We start from the raw sequence: 23,913 nt of genomic DNA on the forward strand, positions 1-23,913 counted from the left end.
GATGGTTTCTTTTGGCAAGAAGTTAGGTTTTAAATTGAGTTTATACAAAAATCTGGTGAAGCAAATAGCAATTAACTCGTGCAAATGCGTGAGGGATGCATGCACTTTGGAGATGTGATGTCATACTGGGCCATCGCAGGCTATATATTCCATTATACAGAAACCCAAAGCCTGAGCCAACAGCTGAGGAAAAGCAGTCCAGCTGTTCAGTGTGTGTGTGTGTGTGTGGAAACGAGGCGAAGGAAAACGGACGAAGCGAAATGCGTTCCACAACCGCAAGTGGAGGGGTTGTGTTCATCGCAAACAACATGACCGCTAACGCTGTGACACAACCAATTTGCTCTGCAGCCTCAGAGGGCTTATGTAACCTTAAGCATACAAGACGTGCACATGTACACAATCTGGATAATGCACGGCGCTTTTCCAATGCAACGCGGACGTCTTCACGGTGCATCCGCAGCCAGACCACATGACAGATTTTCATAAATCTACATTTTCCAGACCTACAGTTTCAGCCTTTTTTCTTTTAAACTACTTCTTATGTGCAGAAAATTAAGGAAGTGATGACATCTTTTTGTTTTAGCACGCACAAAGTGCCACATGGTGAGTTTAAGGAACAGAAAAATGCAGTGAAAGTGCCAAAAAGAACTATCAATTTGTCGTTCTTGACTTTGACTGATACAATCTGAGGTTAAAAATTCGCCAATAAAGTACTCAAAACAGATTATTTTGCAAATATAGTTTGACTGGTCTCAACTGCTCAGAATACTGCCAGCATTTCTCTGTTTGTCTCTTGCAGAGAAAAGCCTGTTTCAAAGTGAAACACAGGGCTGGTATTCAGGGACCCTGGGAGAAAATTAAACTTGCATTTGGCAGGTTGGACCGTCGGAGCCATCTGCTCTGGAGAGGTAGAGCCATGCATGTGGTGGAGGGGAAACCTACCTACACCTAGACTCTAAATGAAACTTAAAGGGAGATTTGTCAAGTATTTAATGCCAAAATGTAGCGTAAATTTGGAGCGTTATTTAGCTTCCTTCAAGACAAATAGTATGACATGGTTGGTACCAGTGGATTCCTTAGATTTTCTAGTTTTATATACACCATAAGATTAATTGCATTAATGCGTTAAAGAAATTAGTGGTGTTAACACGTTATTATTCTGCCCTGTAAAATATAGAACACAGAGTCCTAAAATGGATGTTGTTCTGGGAATAAGACTGGATGTTCGCCTCATCATAATCACCAGCTGGAGTAATATATTCACAGTTGCTACAGCTGCCGTTTGACAATATCAGGTTCTGATTGGCCAAAGCATTTTCTTGCAGACAGCACAGCTGTGACATACTGTAGCAGCCTCGTCATCATTCCGATATAAAACTCAACAGCTGTTTCTAATACTTATTGGAGCAGTAAATAATGTAAACTTCAATGCTGACAAAAAGTCCAATTTTAATAACGTATTGTTCCAAAATATGAATAAGCAATATTTTATTTTTAATCACTGATTATGACAAAATAATGCAACCTGCAACGGTTCGTATGATATCTTACTAAGTAAGTCCTCTTTTTCCGTGCATTTTCCTGCGAATGTCCAGCAACAAGTGTCAATTTCCACTCGTTACATGCGTACAGTATTTTCAAAATAAACTTCCGTCTTCATAGGAAACAACTTGGTTAGGTTTAGGAAACAAAACTACTTAGTTAAGTTTAGGGAACAAAATGACTTAGTTAGGTTTAGGCAACACAACTTAGTTAGGTTTAGGCAACAAAACTGAGTTAGGTTTAGGCAAAACAACTACTTAGTTAAGTTTAGGGAACAACATTACTTAGTTAGGTTTAGGCAACACAACTTAGTTAGGTTTAGGCAACACAACTTAGTTAGGTTTAGGCAACAAAACTGAGTTAGGTTTAGGCAAAACAACTACTTAGTTAAGTTTAGGGAACAACATTACTTAGTTAGGTTTAGGCAACACAACTTAGTTAGGTTTAGGCAACACAACTTAGTTAAGTTTAGGGAACAGAATTACTTAGTTAGGTTTAGGCAACACAACTTAGTTAGGTTTAGGCAACAAAACTTAGTTAGGTTTAGGCAACAGACCATAGTTAAGTTTAGGGAACAAAAAAACTTAGTAAGGTCTAAGAAAAGGTTGTGGTTCGGGTTAAAATAACTCTGGAAGTGGCGTTACTTGAGTACGGAAGTTACGTGACAAATAATTCAACGTTGACTTCTGGTTTCACACGGCATACGAATGCCAGCCTGAAGAATGCAAAGTGCATGGTTTTGGGATACTTTTTGCTTACTTTCCAGACTCAGATGAATGCACAACTGTTTTTTTATGCCTACGAACTGCTTATGGATACTAAGCGTAGCTTAATTGCTTAAGTGATTACATGTAACTTACCTAAAGCAACTGCACGTAATTATCTCATTTGTACCACATTAGTCAGTTATGTGAGAACACTGCAGGCTAAGCAAAAACCGTCACTGCATTTTTGACATTTCCATGTGAGTTTATTGTAAACGAAAGCCGGGGATCAGCACAAATTCATCTTGCCTCCCGCTCCTCTCTGCAGCTGGGCCTCCTTTGACTCTCTTTCTGCCAAATATGCTTTGCTTAGTGCAGCAGAGTGGCTGCTTCTCAGAGCCAGTCCCCTTACAAGGAGTCCCTCCACTTAAGCTAAATATAAACTGTCAAAGCCCAGTAAACAGAAACTGTGTTTTTATAACCCCGCCGTTCACCTGGCTGAGGGGCGGAGACCCAACTTGTCTCAGAGACAGGAGAGCGAAATGTGACAAAGACGGACTGAAAGAAGAGACGTTAAAAGAACTTGGCGTACCTTTGTCTTTACTCTTCTCTTTCGCTAGCGAGTCCAACTTCCTCCTCAGCGACTTTTTCCTCTTCTGTCCATCTGCGCCGGGGAAAGAAAAACAAGAAAATAAATCATCTGAAACAAATGGTTTCCATATCTTATCTCGCTTATTATATCTAATAAGCTTATGACAGGAATGCAGACGTAAATTAGCCACGGGGGGAAAGCTGTCTCTGAACTCAAATCCATTTAACTGAAATGTCAGACAGGTTCAGCTAAGGTATTAGCCAGCAGAAAAACATATTAAAGAGGCCCAATTAGGCTTTCATGCTTTTACATTTCCCTTAGTGTGTTATGCAGTTTTTTTGTGACTGTCAAAATTCATGCCAAAGGGAGTAACTCCCCCCCCCAGATACACTGCTCCTGAACTGCCTAAAAAGCCTTGCTCGAAGTCCCGCCTTTTCTTCTGTAACGTGGTGATGTCACCAAGTAACTCATTTGTCTGATACCTGCCAAGCGGGTAGTTTGGCACGCCCTCAAACAAAGCTAGTTAGAGCGGAGCTGGAGCGGAGTCTGAAGAGTTTAGTTTGGTTGACTAATCACAACAGAGTGGGCCAGCTGACCAATCAGAGCAGACTGGGCTTTTCAAGGGGGGTCTCTTAAAGAGACAGGCGCTAAAACGGAGCGTTTCAGACAGACGGTCAAAAGAGATGCTGCAACACAGCCGGTATGAGAAAAAATAAAGTGTTTTTTTAACGTTAAAGCATGTAAACATGTTATTGTAGAAACCCAAAATACAAGTATGCACCTGAAAATGAGCGTAATAGGTCCTCTTTAAAGTACTTATATTGTTTATCTACTCTGGCTAATATGTGTTAAGGATGTTGACGTTTATGTGACCGCATTACATCCAGGTTTTGGGCTGGAGATGCTCTAAAAGGAGGAAAGCCACCTTTCTCAGCTGTCAACATGATGAATGACTCCTGAACTTGCTGATTAATGATCAGGGAAATCTGGAAAACCGTGGCGACTTTCAAGTCTGAGTCCTCGTCTTAGGGCCAGGACGTCAGCTTGCGAAACCTCAGAAGCTTTTATTGCCATCATTCGGTCACTCCAAAACCAACTCTTTTACACATCGGATCACTGTGAACTCGTTCAGAGAGTCCTCGCTTTGATCCGCTGGTTAGGCAACCTCAGTTTGAACCCCCAGATGTTCCCCTCAGCTGTATCGAATGATTCACTCGCGGAGTTCGGGGGGGAAATTTTATCCAGCCCCAAACAACACGCTCGATGGTAGCCTGTTACGTCAGCGAGCAGCTTCGGTTTCGCCATGTGTCCGACCGTCTCCGATAAATCTGAACAAGTTCAACATTGCCCACTAAAGTGATATATGAGCAACCCTGCGTGTCCTTTTCAGACTCCAAGCTGTGAAGGACAAGAGGAGAAAATCTGTGAGAAAAATAGGTGGGAAACGGCAAGGAGGGGGTGTGAGATTTGAGAAAGAAAGCAGATGTTGTGATGGAGAGCGAGGGCAGCGAGAGAGAGCGAGAAGCTGAGATAGGAAATGGTTTGGATTTTTGACAGATGGCTCCCAAAGCCGTACGGAAATCCCCCGAACCTCCAAACCTTCCCAGTCCAACTCCCAACCAGTTGTCTGATGAACCTTTGTGCCTCTTTTCCGTCTCACCACATCATCGTTTCTATCTTTCTTTAATCTGTTTTTGAAGAAACACCCTGATAAATATGAGCAAAAACTGAAACACTGAAAAGTTAGCGCTGCTGAAATAGTGCGCTCATATACACAAAACTCTTACACACGGGTTGAAATATTTCCCCAGCTAGCACATGGCGGCTGTTAGGGGCTCTGGAATTCATAAGCAACACAGACAAGTACGTATTAAATCATGGTGGGGAGAGGTTTAACCTTCAGCTGGAATGCAAGGCCCGGGATAATCCACTGGCTGCACTATACTGCTGCTATGGCGGCTGCTGTAGTACAGTCAGTGCAGGGAAACATGCTGCACACTTACAACTGTAATTGCTGAGGTCTGGAAACACAGCAGAAGGACTATAAGGAAGTCTGGTGGGGAAAGAAACAAGTGATCAGACCAACACTGGTTGTAAACAAGCCAACTGTAAACCAGTGGATCCTATAACCTGGGGGTCAGGACCCCCCAAGGGGTCGAAGAGAGATCTGGAGGTCATGAGATGATTTACAGGGCAGGAAAGCAGAAGTACAGCATGTTTTTCTGGGATTTTTTCTTGATTTTTTTCTAATTTATTGCCGATTTATTGAATCATTTTACCTTCTCAGGCCTCTAAAAAACCCCACTTCAGAACACCCGAACTATCCCTTTAATTTGAGTGAGGAAAAAATACTTTTTAGCTAATATGCAATCTGTGACCTGAGGCCTTAAACAGACATTTTGTGGGATCAAAAGCCAAAAAAGGTTGGAAGCCACTAATACAAACACTTAAATTGGAGCTAAAACCGAAAGAGAGCACACCCAAAAATGTTTGCACAAGAAAACCGCGGGTACGCACACCTACAATACCACCAAGTACAGCAAGTTTTCTCTTCCAAAGAAGTCTGGCTATCCTGGGGTTAGTTTTTATAATTGTACATGCAGTTCAGTTTACTTATGATGGGGAGTACCGCTCACCCTGTGAAAACAGTTGTATAATGTCTTCTGAGGCTCTGGAGGGAGCTGAGAAAATAACCCTGATGATGTCATCTCAGTTTTGGCTTGAGACTGCGTTACAAACTGGAAGCATGGAGAAAAAGGCATGGGCATTTACAGGGAAAGGGAAACCTAACGAAAAATGCTGTTGAGTTGCATTATGGGAACTGTAGGATCCAGCGTTTTTGGAGCTTAATGGGGAGTAAAAGTGGGGATAATTCGTCTTCTGATGCTCCCAATAAAACTAGTCCATTACTAAGTCACTAGATCTTTGATCTGAGTCTAATTGAAGGAATATGAAGGTCATTAACTTGTTATATTTCGCCCATGTGTTTCCTTTCAATTGAGTGGGATTATGTATATTTTTCTTTTCTATCTATAAACTGTGCATGTAGACATTTTTAGCATGGGCGGGCCCGGTTGGAAAAAACACTGACTCAGTGCAGTGCTCATTTCTGCTATATCTGGATTGAATTGTCTAATTTTCCAATCCTTTAGTCACTTCATGGTTGGGCTAACAAGACCAAAATACAGTTGTTTAGCTTTAAAGTAGGGACAAATACAGCCTGCTTTTGCAACATTTTAGTAGAGTACATGGTGACTAGTGGGTGGTGAATGCAGCGGAAAGGGAGTCGCGTGTCATTATGAGATTATGAGGAGGGGGAGTTGAACAGGAAGCACCCGATCTCGATGTGAAGGACGGTTTACATCTAAAATGCATGTGTTGCAATGACTTCCCCAAACATAGACCATATACATGACTTCCCTTAACTACACTTGAGGGGTGATGAGAGGATGTGGTCAGGGGCTCGATCTTCGGCTTTACTTTATGGGACACTTGAAAGTGGCTGCGCAAGTTTGAACAGTAAACTAGGGTTAAAGATATCAAATGAGTAGCGTTTGCTATAGGGTTCAGTTCTGGCGTCAGGGGCTTAAAAAGCTGATGCTATCTGCTGAGGCAGTAAATCCCATCCATTCAGAACTAACAAACCTAAAGATTATGTAACTGTTTAACTCCCACCTTTTGGCATGGTTATCTGACATCCCAGATCATAGTCCTGGTGTAAACGGGTGTAGGCTACTTCCTGCAGCCTGGCCCTCTCCAGCTCCGACAGGCTCTGGATGGCAACCGGCGCCAGACGCACGCTCCGCCCCGACAGGCTGCTCCAGGTGAAGTCACCCTTGAGGAGACAAAAATGAACACAAGGTTAGGTATAACAGCATAGTATGGGAATATTTTGTGTGGCAATTTTTTATCGATACACAAATGTCAAATATCAATCTTTTATTAGATAAACTATGAATCTCTCAACACCTGACGGCCGCTGTTCTGTCTTTCAGAGGTTGTAGCAGGCTTGCTTTTAAAGCTAGAATGAAGATACCGGTATCATATATAACAATAAAACCTAAGGAATCCATTGGTACCAACCATGTCATGTTAGCTTGTCGGTAATAACGCTAAATAACGTTCCAAAATTATGCTAAATGTTGGTGAGGAAAAACTGGTATGGCCATTTTCAAAGGGGTCTTTTGACCTCTGACCTCAAGAGTGTATATTGCCAAGAAGTGAAAGTCAATTGTTTGTTCCATTGCAACATCAGCACCCAGCAACAAAGCTTTGCTTCCGCAATTTTGGACTGAAAGTGACTACCGGACGCCAGTAAAACGTCCGCCTAAAAAGTGCCATACAAAAGTAAAACAAAACTATTGTCATATTCTACCAAAACGGCCTGTTTTGAACAATAAAATATTATTAATATAATAAGCATTTTCAGTCCAAAATCGTGGCAGAGTCTTCTTTTGGCTTCTATACTCTTTGTCTGACAACAAAAAATATGTGAATAATAACTCTGAGATGAACAGAGTGAAAACTGGATCTTATTAAATAAAACAGGTGATGACAAACTGCATGATTTGCAGTTGAAAAAAGGTAAAAAATCCCAATATATCTTATTGCAATATCGCAAAATGTTTAAAATCTCAATTTTAAAAAATTGGATAGTGACTTAAGTATCGTGATCGTATCGTATCGTATCGTATCGTGGGGCCTCTGGTGATTCCCACCCCCTCGCTATTGTTTTTCATCGTGAAAAATGATTAACAGACAAAAAAATATAGCACATCAAGGTTCCCTGGACTTGATGCATGTGAAACTGAGTAAACCCTTGGCCTCTGCATTCTTTGAGTAATAAAAAAGTATTGGAGAAAAAAAGAAACTTTGATTCTCATAGATGATGAGCTTGGGAGTGGATTATGTTAGATAACATGTATTACCAACCAGCTATTACTGTCAGAAAAAATACAGAACAAATGTGAAACGTCTTAGAAATCCAACGTGTACAGGATGTTCTTTTACAACAGCAGAAACCTGAGCCAAACTAAATGTATAAAATTGAGATACACAGACTGATGGGCCAAGACAGCATGTGCTTAGGAAAAAAAAAAGAGCAAGTGAGGACATGAAGTGGCCTTGCACTGATGGATTCGCAATATGCTTTCCACACACGTAAAGCAGCATTGAGAACGCACAGCATATGCGGAGGAGGAGATGAGGTTACTATAGCAAGCAGTCTGTCATTTTTCAGCCGCAGACAGGTTTACGTTGCAGCTTTGGCTTTAATCTGTGATCAAGGTGGAATTGAATCGTAATGAATTGGAAACCGAGAGAGAGAGAGCGCTTTGGCTTTGATGAACATTTGAGTCATCTGAATCTCTGGTCATGCATTCCTCCGTGTCTGCCGAGAGGAGGTCAGGAAGAGGGAGAGGTTAAGAAGGAGGGGTGGGGGGGGAGAAAGAGAGGACACGCTGCTGCAATTTATCTAATGCCTTATCCAGACAGAGGGCTTACGAATGTACTCTAATGTGTCTGTGTTTATCTTTATTTTGTGCTGCTGCAGTTTATAGCTAGAAAAAAACAGAATTTCATCATTTTGCCCTCTTGACTGATGTTTGTTCTTCATGTCTTCTTTAAAAATGTGTTTCTTTGATCAGCGTATCCTCATACAACAGTTTGTATGATATCTTACAAAAAGTTATTCCTAATTTTTCCTGCTTTTTCCTACGAATGTCCAGCAACACGTGTGTCAATTTCCGCCCCAGTCTTTTCAAAATAAACTTCCGTTTTCACTGGAAACAACTTGGCTAGGTTTAGGCAACAAAACTACTTAGTTAGGTTTAGAAGACAAAACTATTTAGATTTAGGCGACAAAACTACTTAGTTAGGTTTAGGAAACAAAACTAGGTAGTTAAGTTTAGGCAACAAAACTACCTAGGTTAAGGAAACAAAATTACTTAGTTGGTTTAGGCAACAATATTACCTAGTTAGATTTAGGAAAAGATCGACTTGGTTAAGTTTAGGCAACAAAATTACTTAGTTAGGTTTAGATGACAAAATTACTTTGTTAGGTTTAGGCGACAAAACTACTTAGTTAGGTTTAGGAAAAGATCAACTTGGTTAAGTTAAGGCAACAAAATTACTTAGTTAGGTTTAGGCGACAAAACTACTTAGATTTAGGCGACAAAACTACTTAGTTAGGTTTAGGAAACAAAACTAGGTAGTTAAGTTTAGGCAACAAAACTACCTAGGTTTAGGAAACAAAACTACTTAGGTTAAGTTGGGGCAACAAAAATACTTAGTTAGGTTTAGGAAAAGATCGTGGTTTGGTTTAAAATAATTCTGGAAATGGCATAACTTCAGTACGGATGTTACGTGACAAATAAATCAATGTTGACTTCTGTTGTCACACGGGTATACGAAGACCAGTCAACCTGGACCACCTCCTCCACAATTACGTATATTACATATGAATTGTTTTAATGTGATATATACAAATTAAAGTGCATAACTTAAATAAGTATAGCTATGAACGATGTATGAGAACAGCCTGCTCTGAGACACTTTATGTCACTTTGCTTCTCATGATTTGGCCTCTATCAACATTATTTTCTTGAAGTCATTCCTCCCTCTGTCAACTCTCTTGTTATTTGACCCGAAACGCGGTGCAGTGAAGCAACAGAGTCATCATTCAGCCATGGGAGGAAAAACAAGATGTGGACACAAGGCAACCTGGAGAGCTACCTGAGTGTGTGTGTGTGTGCATGTGAATGATTCTGTCACGAGTCCAGCAAGTTGCAAGTTGCCCCCCCTTTAATAGAGCATTTCATCCAGCACAGCTGTTTGTGAGTGTATGCCATTCCTTATCGCTGGCTGAGGAAACCCTTTTCCCTGCCGCTTGACCTCACACACAGCTTGAGGGGGTGCACACACACACATGTACACACAAATACACACTGCAAAAGAAAAGACAAACAGTTGGAAAAGTTAAATAAGAGGGCCTCTCCTCGGTCGAGCTGGTTCTGCCCAGCAGGCTTTCTGAAGGGGATGGATGAGCTTCAGTTCTTGAGTGTCAACCCGTGGAATGCTGACAGCAGAGCGAAAGGGGCCAGACTAAATCCTGGTATCGCCGCTGGCAACAATGAGCCGAAAGCCTGCGTGACCTGCGGGGACGCCCATTCAGATTTACAAACCGAGACGTTCCAAAACCAACCGGCACGGTTTAACTTTTGACAAAGTAGATCCTTGTTGAATGATGTTATATCATTTGTCTTTATGTAGGATTCGGAGGGTTCAAAAAGACACCACATCTGCAACCACTGGGTATTTAGTTTGTCAACAGCATGGTCGGGTGCGGTTAGATGAGATCACACATTTATCGAGGTTGAACTTGCTGAGCTGAACACCGAGCAAAAAACTAGTTAGGTGCTGCATTTTTTAACTCTTAAACAACTGATTGAAATGAAGCCAAATCCCCGACCCCCAGAAATGCATTTTTTTAAATAATTTTGCTTTTTCAAATTTTATTTTTTTACCTTCATGTAGTCGTAGAATGAATAGAACTTTCCCACAGGTTGCTAAAGCCCCGAAATCCCCATAAAAAATGTATTATCTACGGCCCTGAGCACAGAGAAACAAAAGAAGAAGAACTGAAAAGGATGAATATTGTCATTAGCACGCCACTTAAAGGGGAACTACGCCCATTTTCAAAATTCATACATGTCATTCCTATGGTCTAAGATAGTCAAAAAAATATTGGTGAACATGAACAACTCTCTCCTAAATCCAAAAACTAGAGTGCTAAAACTCAAATTTGTGATGTCATCAGGTATAACGTGTGGAATCGCTCCATAGACAATGAATAGGGAAATATGTTCTAGATGACACTGTGAGCACCCAGAGGAATGATCTGAGTATATGGGAACATGTTCTGTTTCACAACTGATAACGCTACAATAGAATAAAGCTTGTTTGGGTATAATAAAACAGTAAATAAACATTTTGCGGGTCCATAAAATCAGTCTCCCATTCATCGTCTATGGAGCAGCTCCAGACTTTATACCCGATGACATCACAAGTTTGAGACTCTGGTTTCTGGCTTTGAGACAGAGTAACTCATGTTTTGGCAAGCCCTCAAACAAAGCTAGTTAAAGCGGAGCAGAGTTTGAAGAGTTTAGTTCGGTTGACCAATCAGAGCAGACTGGGCTTTTCGAGAGGGGGCCTTAAAGAGACAGGCACTAAAACGGAGCTTTTCAGACAGAGGGTGAATACAGGTATATTCAGACAGACAGTATGTGAAAAATAATGTGTTTTTTGAACATTAAAGCATGTAAACATGTTTTAGCAGATACCCAAAATACAAGTATGAACCTGAAAATTAGCATAATAGGTCCTCTTTAATTCAGGTGGTGTTCCCCTTTAATGGAGCAAAAAAACACTGATTCTGGATCAATGTTAAACCTCAAGCATTTTGAGTCGACGGCCAAGTTTACTTCATCAGAAAAGTCATTCTGAGTTCATGATTCAATTTTTTTTAGAGTAGAGCTTCATGTTTTTTCTCATCCTTCCCAGTAAGAAAACCACTCACATCCAATAACATCTAATCAAGTGTTTGTTTTCTCAGAGATCATGATAGTCAGCTACTATTCTATACCACAGTAAATGCTAATTTGTTTTGACTATTAGAGTTAATGAGAAACAAAGCATACACGGCTGACATTATCATAACCAATCTCCTAATGTCATACTCAAAGTTAATGAGATCGCATTTTACTGGACCACAAATCACAGACAAAATGTCACAGTGCACCGTGACTCTGAATGCCTCTGGAACATATACAACCAAAGCATTCATTACCTCGGACCTCAGTATGACGTGGAAGCTTAGTGAGATGTAACACTGTTTGAATAGACTCTATAGAGACAAATCTGCCATGCGGCGACTGTCACAATCCTTTAACTCCGAATGTTTGTCTCCAAAATATAGCCGGTTGCTATGCCTTTACACACCGTCTGTTTTCCTTTGTATTTATTACAACTATCGAACCCCCCACGCATGTTGTTTGCTGGAATGGCCGGGAGCAGATCTAATCACATAATCCCAACTTTAACAAATGGTGTTACCTGGCAGTTTGCTGCGCTTAATGCAATTTAGCACGAGCAGAAATAAACCACGATAAATCATGAATCTGCTTTGTAGAAAAGAGGGAAAGAAAAGGATTAGACATGTCGAGGTAAAAGAATGCAAAGAGTTCGTCAAAGCCAAACAACAGCTTGGTGAGAAGAGTTAACGCTGCATGTTATGTATATTAAATGTTATGTAAAGAGTGCAAAAGCGTCTATTAATCATGGGACTCAGCACTTGTTGCTGTCGCTTTATGTCCCATCTGACAGATGTGACGCAGGAAAGATCAATGCTGACTGGACTGGCACCGTGCAGTTAGATGACTAATGCCATTTGGACATACAGCGCCGCTGCAGCATGTGGTTTCTGTTCTATTTTAGACAAAAGGGGGACAATGGCGCAACGGGCAAAGGAATATGTCAGTTTCCGTGGCAACGCATACACAGAAAATAAAAAAAGGCGAGGAAGTGAGAGAAATATTACTATGGTAACGCACCTGGAACACACACACACACATGGGCACTTGTTGCTGTGCTGCGTAGTGCTGCATACTGGATCAGTATGTTCGTTGATGACTTATTGACGGCATCATAGCCAATAATAAACTCAGCCACCCTTTTACCGCTCAATATTCCATATACACATCACCATTATTGGCCCGGAGCGCCGTGGCAACGCATTGACAAAACTGTGTTGTTATTGGTCGAGAGAGCAAGAGAATACAAATCCCCACTCCTCATCCTCAAAGTAATATATGCTGGCACACGCTGCCTTCAAGTGCCGTTGGAAATATCCTTGCGCAGCAGTAAATAGAGACAATGCAGCAAATCCTCTTTTCAAGAAAAAAATCTGTTCCAAAGCCTTTAATCCACTGGCTTGAGCAATGAACAGGGTGCAAATCCTGCTAGACTCCAATTAGTTTGGACCTTAAATAAAGCTTGTATGGCAAACGCCAAGTCTGAATTTAAGCTTTTCAGTGTTTTTTCGTGGTGAGCCTTGTTTTTTTATTCTGATATACTGTACACTATTGGTGTTATACTGTAGGTCAACATTTTGACATATCCAGTGACATCTACTTGATGGATTGACATACAATGTTGTGCAGACATTTGGATTGCAGATGACAAATCTGCCAGTGGGGGAAAAACACAGGTAGCCACATAAGGCAATGGACACTACAGTATCTCTGACTTTCAAATGTCTTCTCTGCAACCATATGCATGTAAACCATAGACTGTATAGAAGAAGACGTAGTCACTGTGATGTCACCCATTGGTTTGTTGACTACGGTTTTGAAGCCTTGAATTCGGCATTTTGCTGGTTGCCATCTTGGTTTCTGGCCTTCGCCATCTTGGTTTCTGGTAGTCGCCATCTAGGTTTTTTGGCCATTAACATCTTGGTTTTTTGGCCGTTGTTATTTTGGTTTTTAACCGTCACCATCTTGGTTTTTGGCCATCGCCGTCTAGGTTTTTGTGCGTCGCCATCTTGGTTTTTTGGAACCAGAAGTGACACGAGAGGGTGGAGCTAAGTACAACTGAATGCTGAATAAGGTATTGCCTTTGTAGTGACCTGTCAATCAAAAAGTAGCCACGCCCTAAAGCATCCCCTGCTTTATGGTCTATTTGACTCCAAATGGGACCATCATTTACTAAATGAACATCATGCTGTATTGAGAGACTTGAAACTAGCAATTGAGACCATAAACTCATGTTTACAATGTTTACTGAGGTAATAAATCAAGTGAGAAGTAGGCTCATTTTCTCATAGACTTCTATACAATAAGATGAGACTTTTTGCAACCAGAGGAGTCGCCCCCTGCTGGCTGTTAGAAATAATGCAAGTTTAAGGCATGTGCAATGGCTCCACAGGTTGCCGCCTGATGTATACACACACATCTGTAATGACTAAACGGTGCTTGCTGGCTCTGTATAAACTCCAATCAAGAATGACGTATGCAGTGATATTCCAGAAAGGTACTATAGAGGCCCAGGAAGAGATCACTTACGGTGAATACAGACACTAAACGCACATTCCAAAATGCTTCACGTCGTACTTTTCGATTTGTTTTCTCTCCCCTTTTTGCGTTGCAGCTGGCTTTAAATGACCCTTGAGCAGAGTTTATGTGCCACAACACTGATCCAGAGGAATGCACGAGTATTTTTCAACACTGTCTTTTACAGGTTGGCTTCACGCATGCATGTAATAGATTGCTTTCGCTGACCTGGAACCTCCTCGAGGTTCACATCTGCTTGTAATTAGTGACCACCCTCACTTGTCAGCCAGCGCTATTGCTGTGTATATGTGTGTGTGTGTGCATGTTTGTACATGTATCTACCACACAGCGACGATTAATAGGCTCCTCCACTTGTTTCGGGTTGGCCCTGACCGCTGCCTGAGGGGGGATTTAACCACCGAATTATGGATCAATGTTAGCCGCACACAAGTTGCATAACCCAATGCGAAAGCAATTCAGCGGGCTTATCGTTGGTAGTAAAATGTGAGGTTATCAACCTCCAGTATGGGAGGTCATGCAGATGGAGTATTATGTGAAGATAAGCTGTTATGGTTGTAAATGCAATTATCATACCATCCATTCCAATACAGAGAATAGGGCAGCTGCTGTGTCTATATGCAGCTATAACAGAAATCATGTATGGCAACTGGTGCTGAAATAATTCATCTGTACAGAATAACAATTATTCGACCAATTTGTTTTTTAAAAATCAATAGTTTTGATCAAATATTAACTAGATTAAGTCATTTATAAAGTGCAAATGGCAAACACGTGTTGCTTGCAGCTATTTAAATGTGAAGATTTGCTACTTTTTTCTGTTTTATATCATTTTAATTTAAAATATTTGGGTTTTAGACATCTGAAGACTCACATTAAGCTCTGGGAAACTGATGGGTATTTATTTTCTGACATTTTAAATCACATGCAGGTGAGGTGGGGAGACCGTAAGTCAGGGATATGGATACAATAACGTCTTTAATATTTACATTATGGTTACATAAGTTGCATTTGGTCAGGCCAAGATTGGGCGTGAGCATACTGTAATAAAAATACAGAAAATCAGTACAGAAAAAAATGTTTTTGTCAACCAACTAATCTTCCTGGGGTCGACCAGGAATAAATGTATAACAATTAAAATGTTTCTGGCTGTTGGAGGACACCACCACACATCAGTGAGGAAACACAGGATTTGAAAATTAGTACATGCACTAATATGTGGGTATCATCTTTCACTGCGTATTGTTTTTCATCAGCCTTTGCATTTAATGAGGGCTTTCTGGCTCAGTGGCAATTATGAGCAACTTGGAGAGGGTACTCCAAATATCCCTCTAACCCCCCCACCCCGCCCAATCATTGGCAGGCACATCTAAAGCCACGGGCGAACTTCAAACATTTTAAAGACAGATTAATGTGAAGGGCCTGCAGCAGCAATAATGAGGTCCGACCTTGAAGACTTGGGATCTTGCATAATGGTTACATAAGCGGCAAGAGCAAAGAAAATCAGGTATTGTATCAACACCGCGGTTGATAGTAGAAGGAGAAGTTGTGTGACTATTTCTGTCTCGTAGAAGTTGTCATAACTACCCATGACATATTTGTCATGCCGTTTGGTCTTTTGTCTCCGTGTTCTTTCTAACGCCGTGATGCTACACAGTTCTTTTCTGTATACGTGTGAATTGTGGGAAGTGAAATATCACAGCCTGAGTGTGAAGATTCGCATTTAAATGTCCATAAAAATTCAGCTCCTGCTTCATACGAACTAGGGATTGCTCAGCGAAGAATGTCTGAAATGCTCTAGAGAGTTGAGTGCAGCTGTGTTTAACATGTTAGTAATTGGACCTCACCCCTGTTTTGACTTGTTGGGAAACCTTCAAATTGCTTGGGATGGTCCAGGAGCCGGACCATAAAACAGTGGATAACTCCACTGTTTCCTTTCTACATTGTGCTTTCTGCACTTTCTTCCATATCCAAGGTTGGAATTTGAGTAAGGGGGGGTTTCGAAATCTCCATTTTTGTCCCTCACAGTTTTACAGTTTCAGTTTGATGTACTCACTAAAATCTCAAACAAATATATTGTCCTTAAATGTTGTTTTATATTGTTTTAGGGTTAAAATAATAAGCAATTCAAATAGAATTATTCTCTTAGAAAACACAAGACCTAATACAACCCATGACGTAACCCACACACCCTTCTGCATCCTTATCCATATCTATTACCCATTGTCCTTTCTCCATCTCCCTTTTTTTGTTGGACACACACCCAGACGCACACAAATCAAGCCCTGTTGTACACAAGTCTATAAATTCTCTCTCTTACCAGACTAGCCGGCTGAGCTAATGAAGCTGGTTAATCATTACTAATCCCGTATGGAGAGTAGAGCACTCGTAGGGATTGTTGTGTGTGTGCAGATTGGAAGGTGGTGTTGGGAATCACGTCCGCTTTAGCATAAATAAGTGGAAAAACATGCATCGCCTGCTCCACTTGAAACTGATTGTGGCCCGATGGCAGCGGCGGAGAGATGGTCCGAGCAATCAGTCCATGACCTGCATGCATGTGTGTGTTTATGGGAGTTTCCTCCAGGCCTCCATCTGTGTTATGGAGTGATTTGAAACTCAAATTAAGGTCACAACTCAGCGGCAGCCAAACCACTGCCAAATGGAGCTGAGCAGATGACAAGTGCAGTCTTTCAACCCCCAGAGGTGCAGGGTTTTAGTCAACAGACACTTATAGCTCGGGGAAATGGGAGTATTTGCAAAGAAAAAACAAGTGCCTGGGTGTTTCCATTTATAGTGATGATGGCTATAGATGTTTAATTCAGATTTTAGTTAAACAAATTGCAGACTTGTTGTTGTATTCTGCATATCAAGCTGCTTGAAAAATGTTTTTCCGTAGTAGTAATCCAGCCAATCAGGAAATAACATCCTCAGGAACTTGTTATAAAGGGATGTAATGACTGTGTGTCATGCATTAATTGTTCTCTTTGTGTCCATCACATGTAATTTATAAAATTTCCAAACTGTATGGAGAGACATTTTAGTCTTAGGAAGGAAACTAACTTTTATTTTAATCATAAATTACTCTACTTGCTGATTTTTTTCTGAATTAATCGATGAATTGTTTGGTCTTCAAAATGTCAGAAAATAGTGAAAATCGCAAGTTTAGAGAGCCCAAGTTAACATATTCAAGATGCTTGTTTTGTCATACCAACAGTCCAAAACTCAAAATAGCCAGTTAACTTTTATAGAACACAAAGAAACCAACCAATATTGAAATTTGAGAAGCTGGAAAATGTGAATTTCAGGGATTTTTTTGCTTAAAAGGGGCTTAAAGGTAAATGTTTTGTTATCGTCTTTTACAGTTGCCCCATTTCTGCTCCATATACAGTTATGGAATAGAATTGTTGAATCCAGTGTGCCTCCATTAACACATTCAATACATAGATATAGACATTACATAGACATTCAATACATATACAGTACGTCGTGTGTTTGTGTGTGTTCACTTTATCTGCCAATCAGTCAGAAATGGTTGCGCAAGTAGCCCCATGGGAATTACTTTCCCATCGAACCATTCGCAGTCCGAGCGCTCTACTATGTCAGCACCGTGAGAACGGGCTCACACACAAACACACACATGAACATACACAAGCACCAGCTTCACAGAAAGCACTTCTCCAGAGAAATAATGTGCCACTCAATCCTGGAATGTTAAATAGATTGAGAGATTAGAAGCTGGCATTGGTGCCAAAAAGGCGTAACGCATCGGGCCTCTGATGTAAAGTGGGAATGCAACGTATGCGGCGAAATCCAACATAAATGCAATTGTCACATGGTTCCCCAAGTGTTCCCCTCTCATACCAAACAACGCAAACCTCCTAAACACCTGCTAAATCACCGATAACTTTTCTGATAATCAAATGTTTCAGTAACAAGCAAAAATACACACGCCCATGTACGAAGATACACATTAACAACCACACCAGAGACCCAGACGACTTTGTCTCAGTACTTCCTGCCGTCCAGACAGACACATGACAGTTATGACACTGGAAAAAAAAAAAGAGGGGAAGCCGTTCTTTTTTTGTTAAAGTGTGACTTCAAAACAACCAAACAACTCATGTTTCCAAAGGTCTTGAGATGTCCCAAAGCAGATTACGAATTCAAGAATTTCTGGCAATTGATTTGTAATTCAAAGCAACTAGTGTCATTAATATGTCATTTGTGAAACAGCTGCTGTCTTGTGAACATTTTTCTCTGCTTGTCGAATTTCATGACAAAGTCTGATTTCACACAGTGTAAGCTGTAAGACAGTTAAAGGTCGGTTTTGCAACCAACGGACTCGCCTACTCCTCCTTGCCTAAGAAGGTTTCCTCACTGAAAACGTCCATGCAAATGAACATTGCATGTAGGAAGAGTTTGAGGAAGTGGGGTCACAACTGCCATTTAAGATAAGACTTCCGACTGAACCATTTAAGAACTCTTGAACTGGAGTTTTCCTTCGTGGGTTTACTCCGGGTGCTCAGGTTTCCCCCAAAGTCCAAAAACATGCATGTTAGATTGATTGGTGACTCTACAATAAAGGAGTTTAACTCATAGTTTCTGCATCTATGTAGCTCCAAACACCTATTATAACAGATCAGAGTGCATTTACTTAACACCTCGGTCTTTTATTTTTCATGGATGTAAGCGTGCTCAAGATTATATGTTGATCCTATTAGCGAATAGTTTATTTTTCACCCCAGTGGCGAGAACCTGAGCCGACACAAGTGCAGCACATTCCCCTTGGTTTTCCCTCTCTGTGCTTCTTCCACCGTATCCATTTAACACAGCGGGATCAGAGCAAAGTCTCCGTAAGACTCTTTATTTTCCACATGGGTGCCAGATGCCCCCCCTCTTCCTAGTTAATCCTGTGAGGTAGTTAAAGAGCGGGGATTATAACCTGCTGGCTCAGAATCCGCATGATGCTGCTGATGAGGAAGATGACAGAGTCGAGGGCAGAGCCGCGGTCACTTTACGAGAGACACATGGCAGCGTTTACGCGCAACTTGAATGCAACGCGGGCGCACGAGCCGCGCATGCAGTCACACATATGTTCAGGGAATTGTATGCTACGCTGCCGTCGCCGTGTCTGGTCAAAGTTGACCTTCAGGAAAAAGCTGTCTCCTAGTTGCCGTTCTTCAGTCCCTGTATTTTCAGTGACACATGACATACATGTGATTGATGTGCGACCCAAAACAATTTACCCCAGGGCTCTTCCTGCAGGAGGACTTTGTAGCTTCCGATTGAGATTTAGAGTCTTCCATGACTGGACTGGAATGTATGACCGGACTGAGACGTGGCAGATTTCAGCCCCTGGGTCTACTGATGGCGACAGAGCATGTTGTTCATGCGTTATACTTGTGAATGCACATCATAGGCTTGCATCTGGCCACATATCCTACATCTCTATGTCCCTCTGTTTCATAGCTTTTTGCAATATGAAACATTTTGGCGCACTGGGACGTAAAATCCAGGCGAAATATTGGCCTGTTTTTAAAAAGAAATTCAAGAATTCTTCTATGAAAATTGATAAAAACTGAAAAACAATGAGCCCTAAATATAACTGAACCAATATGACCATGTCACAAAGTGACGTAAACCATTCAAAAACACTTCCAAAGTAATTAAATCAGCCGTTAAAGCCATCACAGCCTCGTTTCAGTCCAGGAAGTTTTAGCCAAGTGTGACTTCCTGGAGACCCACGCCACACCCGCCACTGCCCAGCGATGCTTTGTTCTCTCTGGACAGTGGATGTGACAGTGCATGTGTGTATGTGTGCACATGTAACACAGGTCACACTGGGGTCAGCTGGTCTATTATTGATTTCCTGGCGGAAAGGGAATGAGCGCAGCGCTCCAGTGCCTGCCCAACACAACCAACCTTCAACTGACCGAAACGTGTTGTGTGTGTGTGTGTGTGAATGTGTGCCAGTAAAGAAAGTATTAACAGTAATGACTATAACACTTTAACCAGAGGCTGATAATGGGGTGTTTAATTAACGTGGTAAACTACTGTACTTATCACCTTCCCACTGGCACTGCTCCGTGAGAGCAATCAAAACTCAAACAAAGTCTGTTTCTCACTGGGACTGTTAAGTGTAGGTATGATTACTGGTGAGTGTTGGGAGACTAGATCCAGAAAAGCATGCACCACAAGGTCCAAATAAGTCCAGCACTGGAACAAGATGGCCAGAAATAATCCAAAATTTGCTCAACAGTTCTTTGCTTTGACAATCTGTGAGTGAAAGTGAATGCCTGGAATTATACCTCCAACATCTGTAACAGTTAAGGGACTGTACAAAAATGATTTGGGTGGAGAGGGGGCCTGAATCTTACAATAAAAACCCTGTCTCCTAAAAAATGATGTCCCCATACAACTAAACTGAATATTCAATAACGTTTCGAGGGAAACACATTTTCTCCCAAAAAATGGTCGCAGTTTTAAACACGGGGTTTACATTGTAAATTGAAACAAAGGACGCAACAAAACTACCTTGTTACATTTAGGTTAGGTTTAGTAAAAAAAAAAACATCATGGTTTGACGTAAAATGACTGTTTGTTACGTTATTTAAGCTACAGACGTAAATTAATATAAGTGAACGTTCATTTTTAGTTTTGCACATGACACAAACAGCAGGCTGCTGGGGAAAGTCCTGTGTTTGTTTGACCCATCCACCACGCCGGTCATTACAAACGTATCTGTGATAACAAACAAAGTTTCAAACAACAGTTTCCCTCGAATTCACAATGCAGTTTTGTTGTATGTGAACATAATTTTTAAGAGCTGAAAATAAAGCCTGATAGAAAAACTATTCATTATTAAGTTTTGTTTTTTTTTGCAGTAAATAAAATAAACAAAAAATATGAAAATTAAACATAAATCTGACCCTATCTAAAGACCCTCTCCTGCTCTCCCAAAACAGACTAACCTTCCTGAAGCAAAAACAAAAACAATGTATCACCCTCCCCATTTTTTGACCCTACCTCCCCCTCTAATAATTTCCATACACTCCCTAACTTTAAGAATCTCCATTTCAAAACCATGGTGAACAATTTCAATGACACATGGTGACATGTTAAACCTCAGGCCGAGGAACAAGTCATTGAATGACTGTGAAACTTGTGAAAAATCAGAATGACTTCTGATTCTTGCTGCTTCCGTTGAGCTACTGCAATAACTAAAGAAATCTGGCACAGAGGAGTCAAATTGACACAAAACATCTTAGTATTTTCCAGGAACTGCTTTCCACTGTTTTCATAAGAGCAACAGAGTGGATTAGTTTGAAAGAGAAACACTAACCCATCAGATATACCAGGCTTAGGACAATATTTTCAAAATAATGTGAAATGGACAATGCTACTGCCGGTCAACACAGTGAACTATATTTACAAAGGACTCAGATGATGACTCATCCAGCATAACATTGACCTTCAAGCTAAATCCACCTGAGTACCACCGTACCACTTTCAGGAAGAGACGGCTGTCATAATTTACAGTTCACTTTAGCATCCAAGGAAGAATTCAAGACCTGTCTGCAAGTATCGCTATTATTTTGAAATTCTAGGCTGTATAAACAAGTGAAGCTGCAGCCTCGCAGAAGTGAGACGCCGTTTGATGCATGTAGTTATTCAACCACTCATGCGTCAATCAGCGCGTGCAGCTCCTCGTTTCCTGTTTACATACGCTCATCATTTTTGTCTATTTTTTGTTCTCTGCAACTTCAAGAAATGAATAGATAACCGAAATGTCGACAAAATCTGCATTTATATCCACATCAAGCCATGATGTAAATGATCAAAATAGCCACCATATGCTGGTTGCAGTGAGAAAACAGACAGAACGAAGTGAAGGAATGAAGAAATATGAATAGACTTGAAGGTAAATACTGAGCGTGCCATGATAAAATGGGCGTGTGTGTTTGCGCGTGCACCGCCACGACACACTTGTTGATCCTCGCATTCCAGTGGCAGCCTTGAGAGCAGCTAATCCAGTTTGACTCAAAGGCCCCTTGAACCTGGGTCACACTTCCTTCTACACACATGCTCACAAGTTAAATGCATGGGCACACACACACACACATTAAAATGGGTTTGTCCTCCTGTGTGCAAATATGTGCATAGCAGGCATATGAATGCACACACCGGCAAAGAGTATAAACAGTGCACGGTGTCTCCAATGGGCCAACTGTATGTGTGTCACCACAAAAAGCTACGTTATTCCTGGCATCATTGGAGTTATTCCTTGAGTATTTCCTTCATCTGGACTCTCTGAGATGTCACCAGACTGGAAATATGACTTCCTGTCTGTCTGCTCATCTGTGTCTATCTGTCTGGGCTTGATTCTATCAGTCAATCTGATACTGACTCAGAATGACGCTGTTTCTTTAACGCTGCATATGCAAAGTATTTGCAACTCATGAATCATACAGATGCTTGACATTGCTGGAATATTTTGCTATTTATAGGAACTATGCTACGCAAATTAAGCATCACATTTTGGTTACGACAACTGTTCTCGGCTTTCTTCCATGTTGTTGGTGGTTCAATTCCGTCAAGCAAAGCAACATATCCCCATACAACGGTTCGTATGGTATCTTACGGAAAATGATTCCTCATGCATTTTCCTGTGAATGTCCAGCAACACGTGACGCACTCCAGTCTTTCAAAATAAACTTCCGTCTTCAGGAACATCACTACTTTGAAAAGATCAACTTTGTTAGGTTTAGGCAACAAAAAACGACTTAATTAGGTTTAGAAAAAGATGGTTTGGCTTAAAATAACTCCGGAAGTGCCGTAACTTAAGTACGGAAATTACGTGACAAAAACTAGTGACAAATAAATCAACGTTGACTCCTGGTTTCGCAGAAGAACAGTGTTTAATGACCCACCCATCCAGCCCAGCCTCTTCCCTTTGTGGCGTTTGTCGCTCTTTATATTTCCTGGTTCACGATTACATGGATTACATACACATTTTGTGGGATATATATGAATTACAGTGCATTACTTTTCGTAGGTATAGCTACGAACAGTGCCTGAGAACAGCCTGAGCAATGTGCTCTGCTGTGCTGTTGCATCGGAGATTACATCAACAAATACCGTCCACCGAGATAGCAGACTTAGTGTCATACAGTGTCATCAAGAAGTGTGTGCATGCTTCTGAGGTTGTTTGCACTTCTTTGCAAAGGATTAGCATGTTTTCTTTCCGGTGCCTAAACCGTTATGAGATAAACGTTAAGCATCGGGGAGTAAAAAAAGTAAAACTTCCAGTTTCTGTCCAAAAGTAAGAAAAACCTCAATCTACATTTGTAATAATCCGTCCATGGAGCCTTAGCGTGTTCTACAGTTCAGTTTCACCATATTCATCATTCGACAAATATCCTCCTGAACCGGATCTCTATCATGCGAATGATATCTAGATCATCTTCCAGCAATCTCCTGTACATCTGTCTCACGGATCCTCCATCATTTGATACGAATCCGCTGTGATTGAGGATGACACGAGCATTCTCTTACACACCTTGTTAGAGAAAATCACTCGCAGACACACTTCTCCCCCGTGACCCTTTGACCTTCAGAGACGCACTGAAGCAGTGAAACAGATGACATGATGCGCATTTTCACTCACTGACCCTTTTGTGAAACTCTCCTGGAAATTCCTAACCCCTCGTAACCGGGATGGATAATTTATTTCCACTGCAGCCTGCAAGCACCACTAGCCCTCTTAAGCCTGAGACGCAGATACACTGTTCTTGATTAATACAAAGAAAAAGTGCAGGGGCCGTGAGATGCATCCTGCTGTGGTTTAACAGCATTGGCTAGTCTTGGCGTATCGCTGTGTTACCTAAGGTCAAACCGCAGAGCAACAGCTGTCCGAGGTGTTGAAAATGAAGAGCAGGGATTTCTCCGGCGG

At 41.2% G+C, this 23,913-nt stretch overlaps 1 protein-coding gene across 3 annotated transcripts in view; it reads right to left on the reverse strand.

Moving 5' to 3' along the window:
* The window catches only part of LOC119483912 (rho GTPase-activating protein 6-like), a 77,017-nt gene that overhangs the window by 10,003 nt on the left and 43,101 nt on the right, over positions 1–23,913 (reverse strand). For all 3 annotated transcript variants that reach the window (XM_037762398.1, XM_037762397.1, XM_037762399.1), the window contains exons 2-3: positions 6,514–6,673; positions 2,839–2,910 (exon numbers count right to left, since the gene is read on the reverse strand). In XM_037762398.1, the coding sequence (XP_037618326.1) occupies positions 2,839–2,910; positions 6,514–6,673 (232 nt within the window). The remainder of the gene's footprint in view (positions 1–2,838; positions 2,911–6,513; positions 6,674–23,913) is intronic.

Source organism: Sebastes umbrosus, chromosome 24 (genome assembly GCF_015220745.1).
Source record: "Sebastes umbrosus isolate fSebUmb1 chromosome 24, fSebUmb1.pri, whole genome shotgun sequence".
Taxonomy (NCBI): domain Eukaryota; kingdom Metazoa; phylum Chordata; class Actinopteri; order Perciformes; family Sebastidae; genus Sebastes; species Sebastes umbrosus.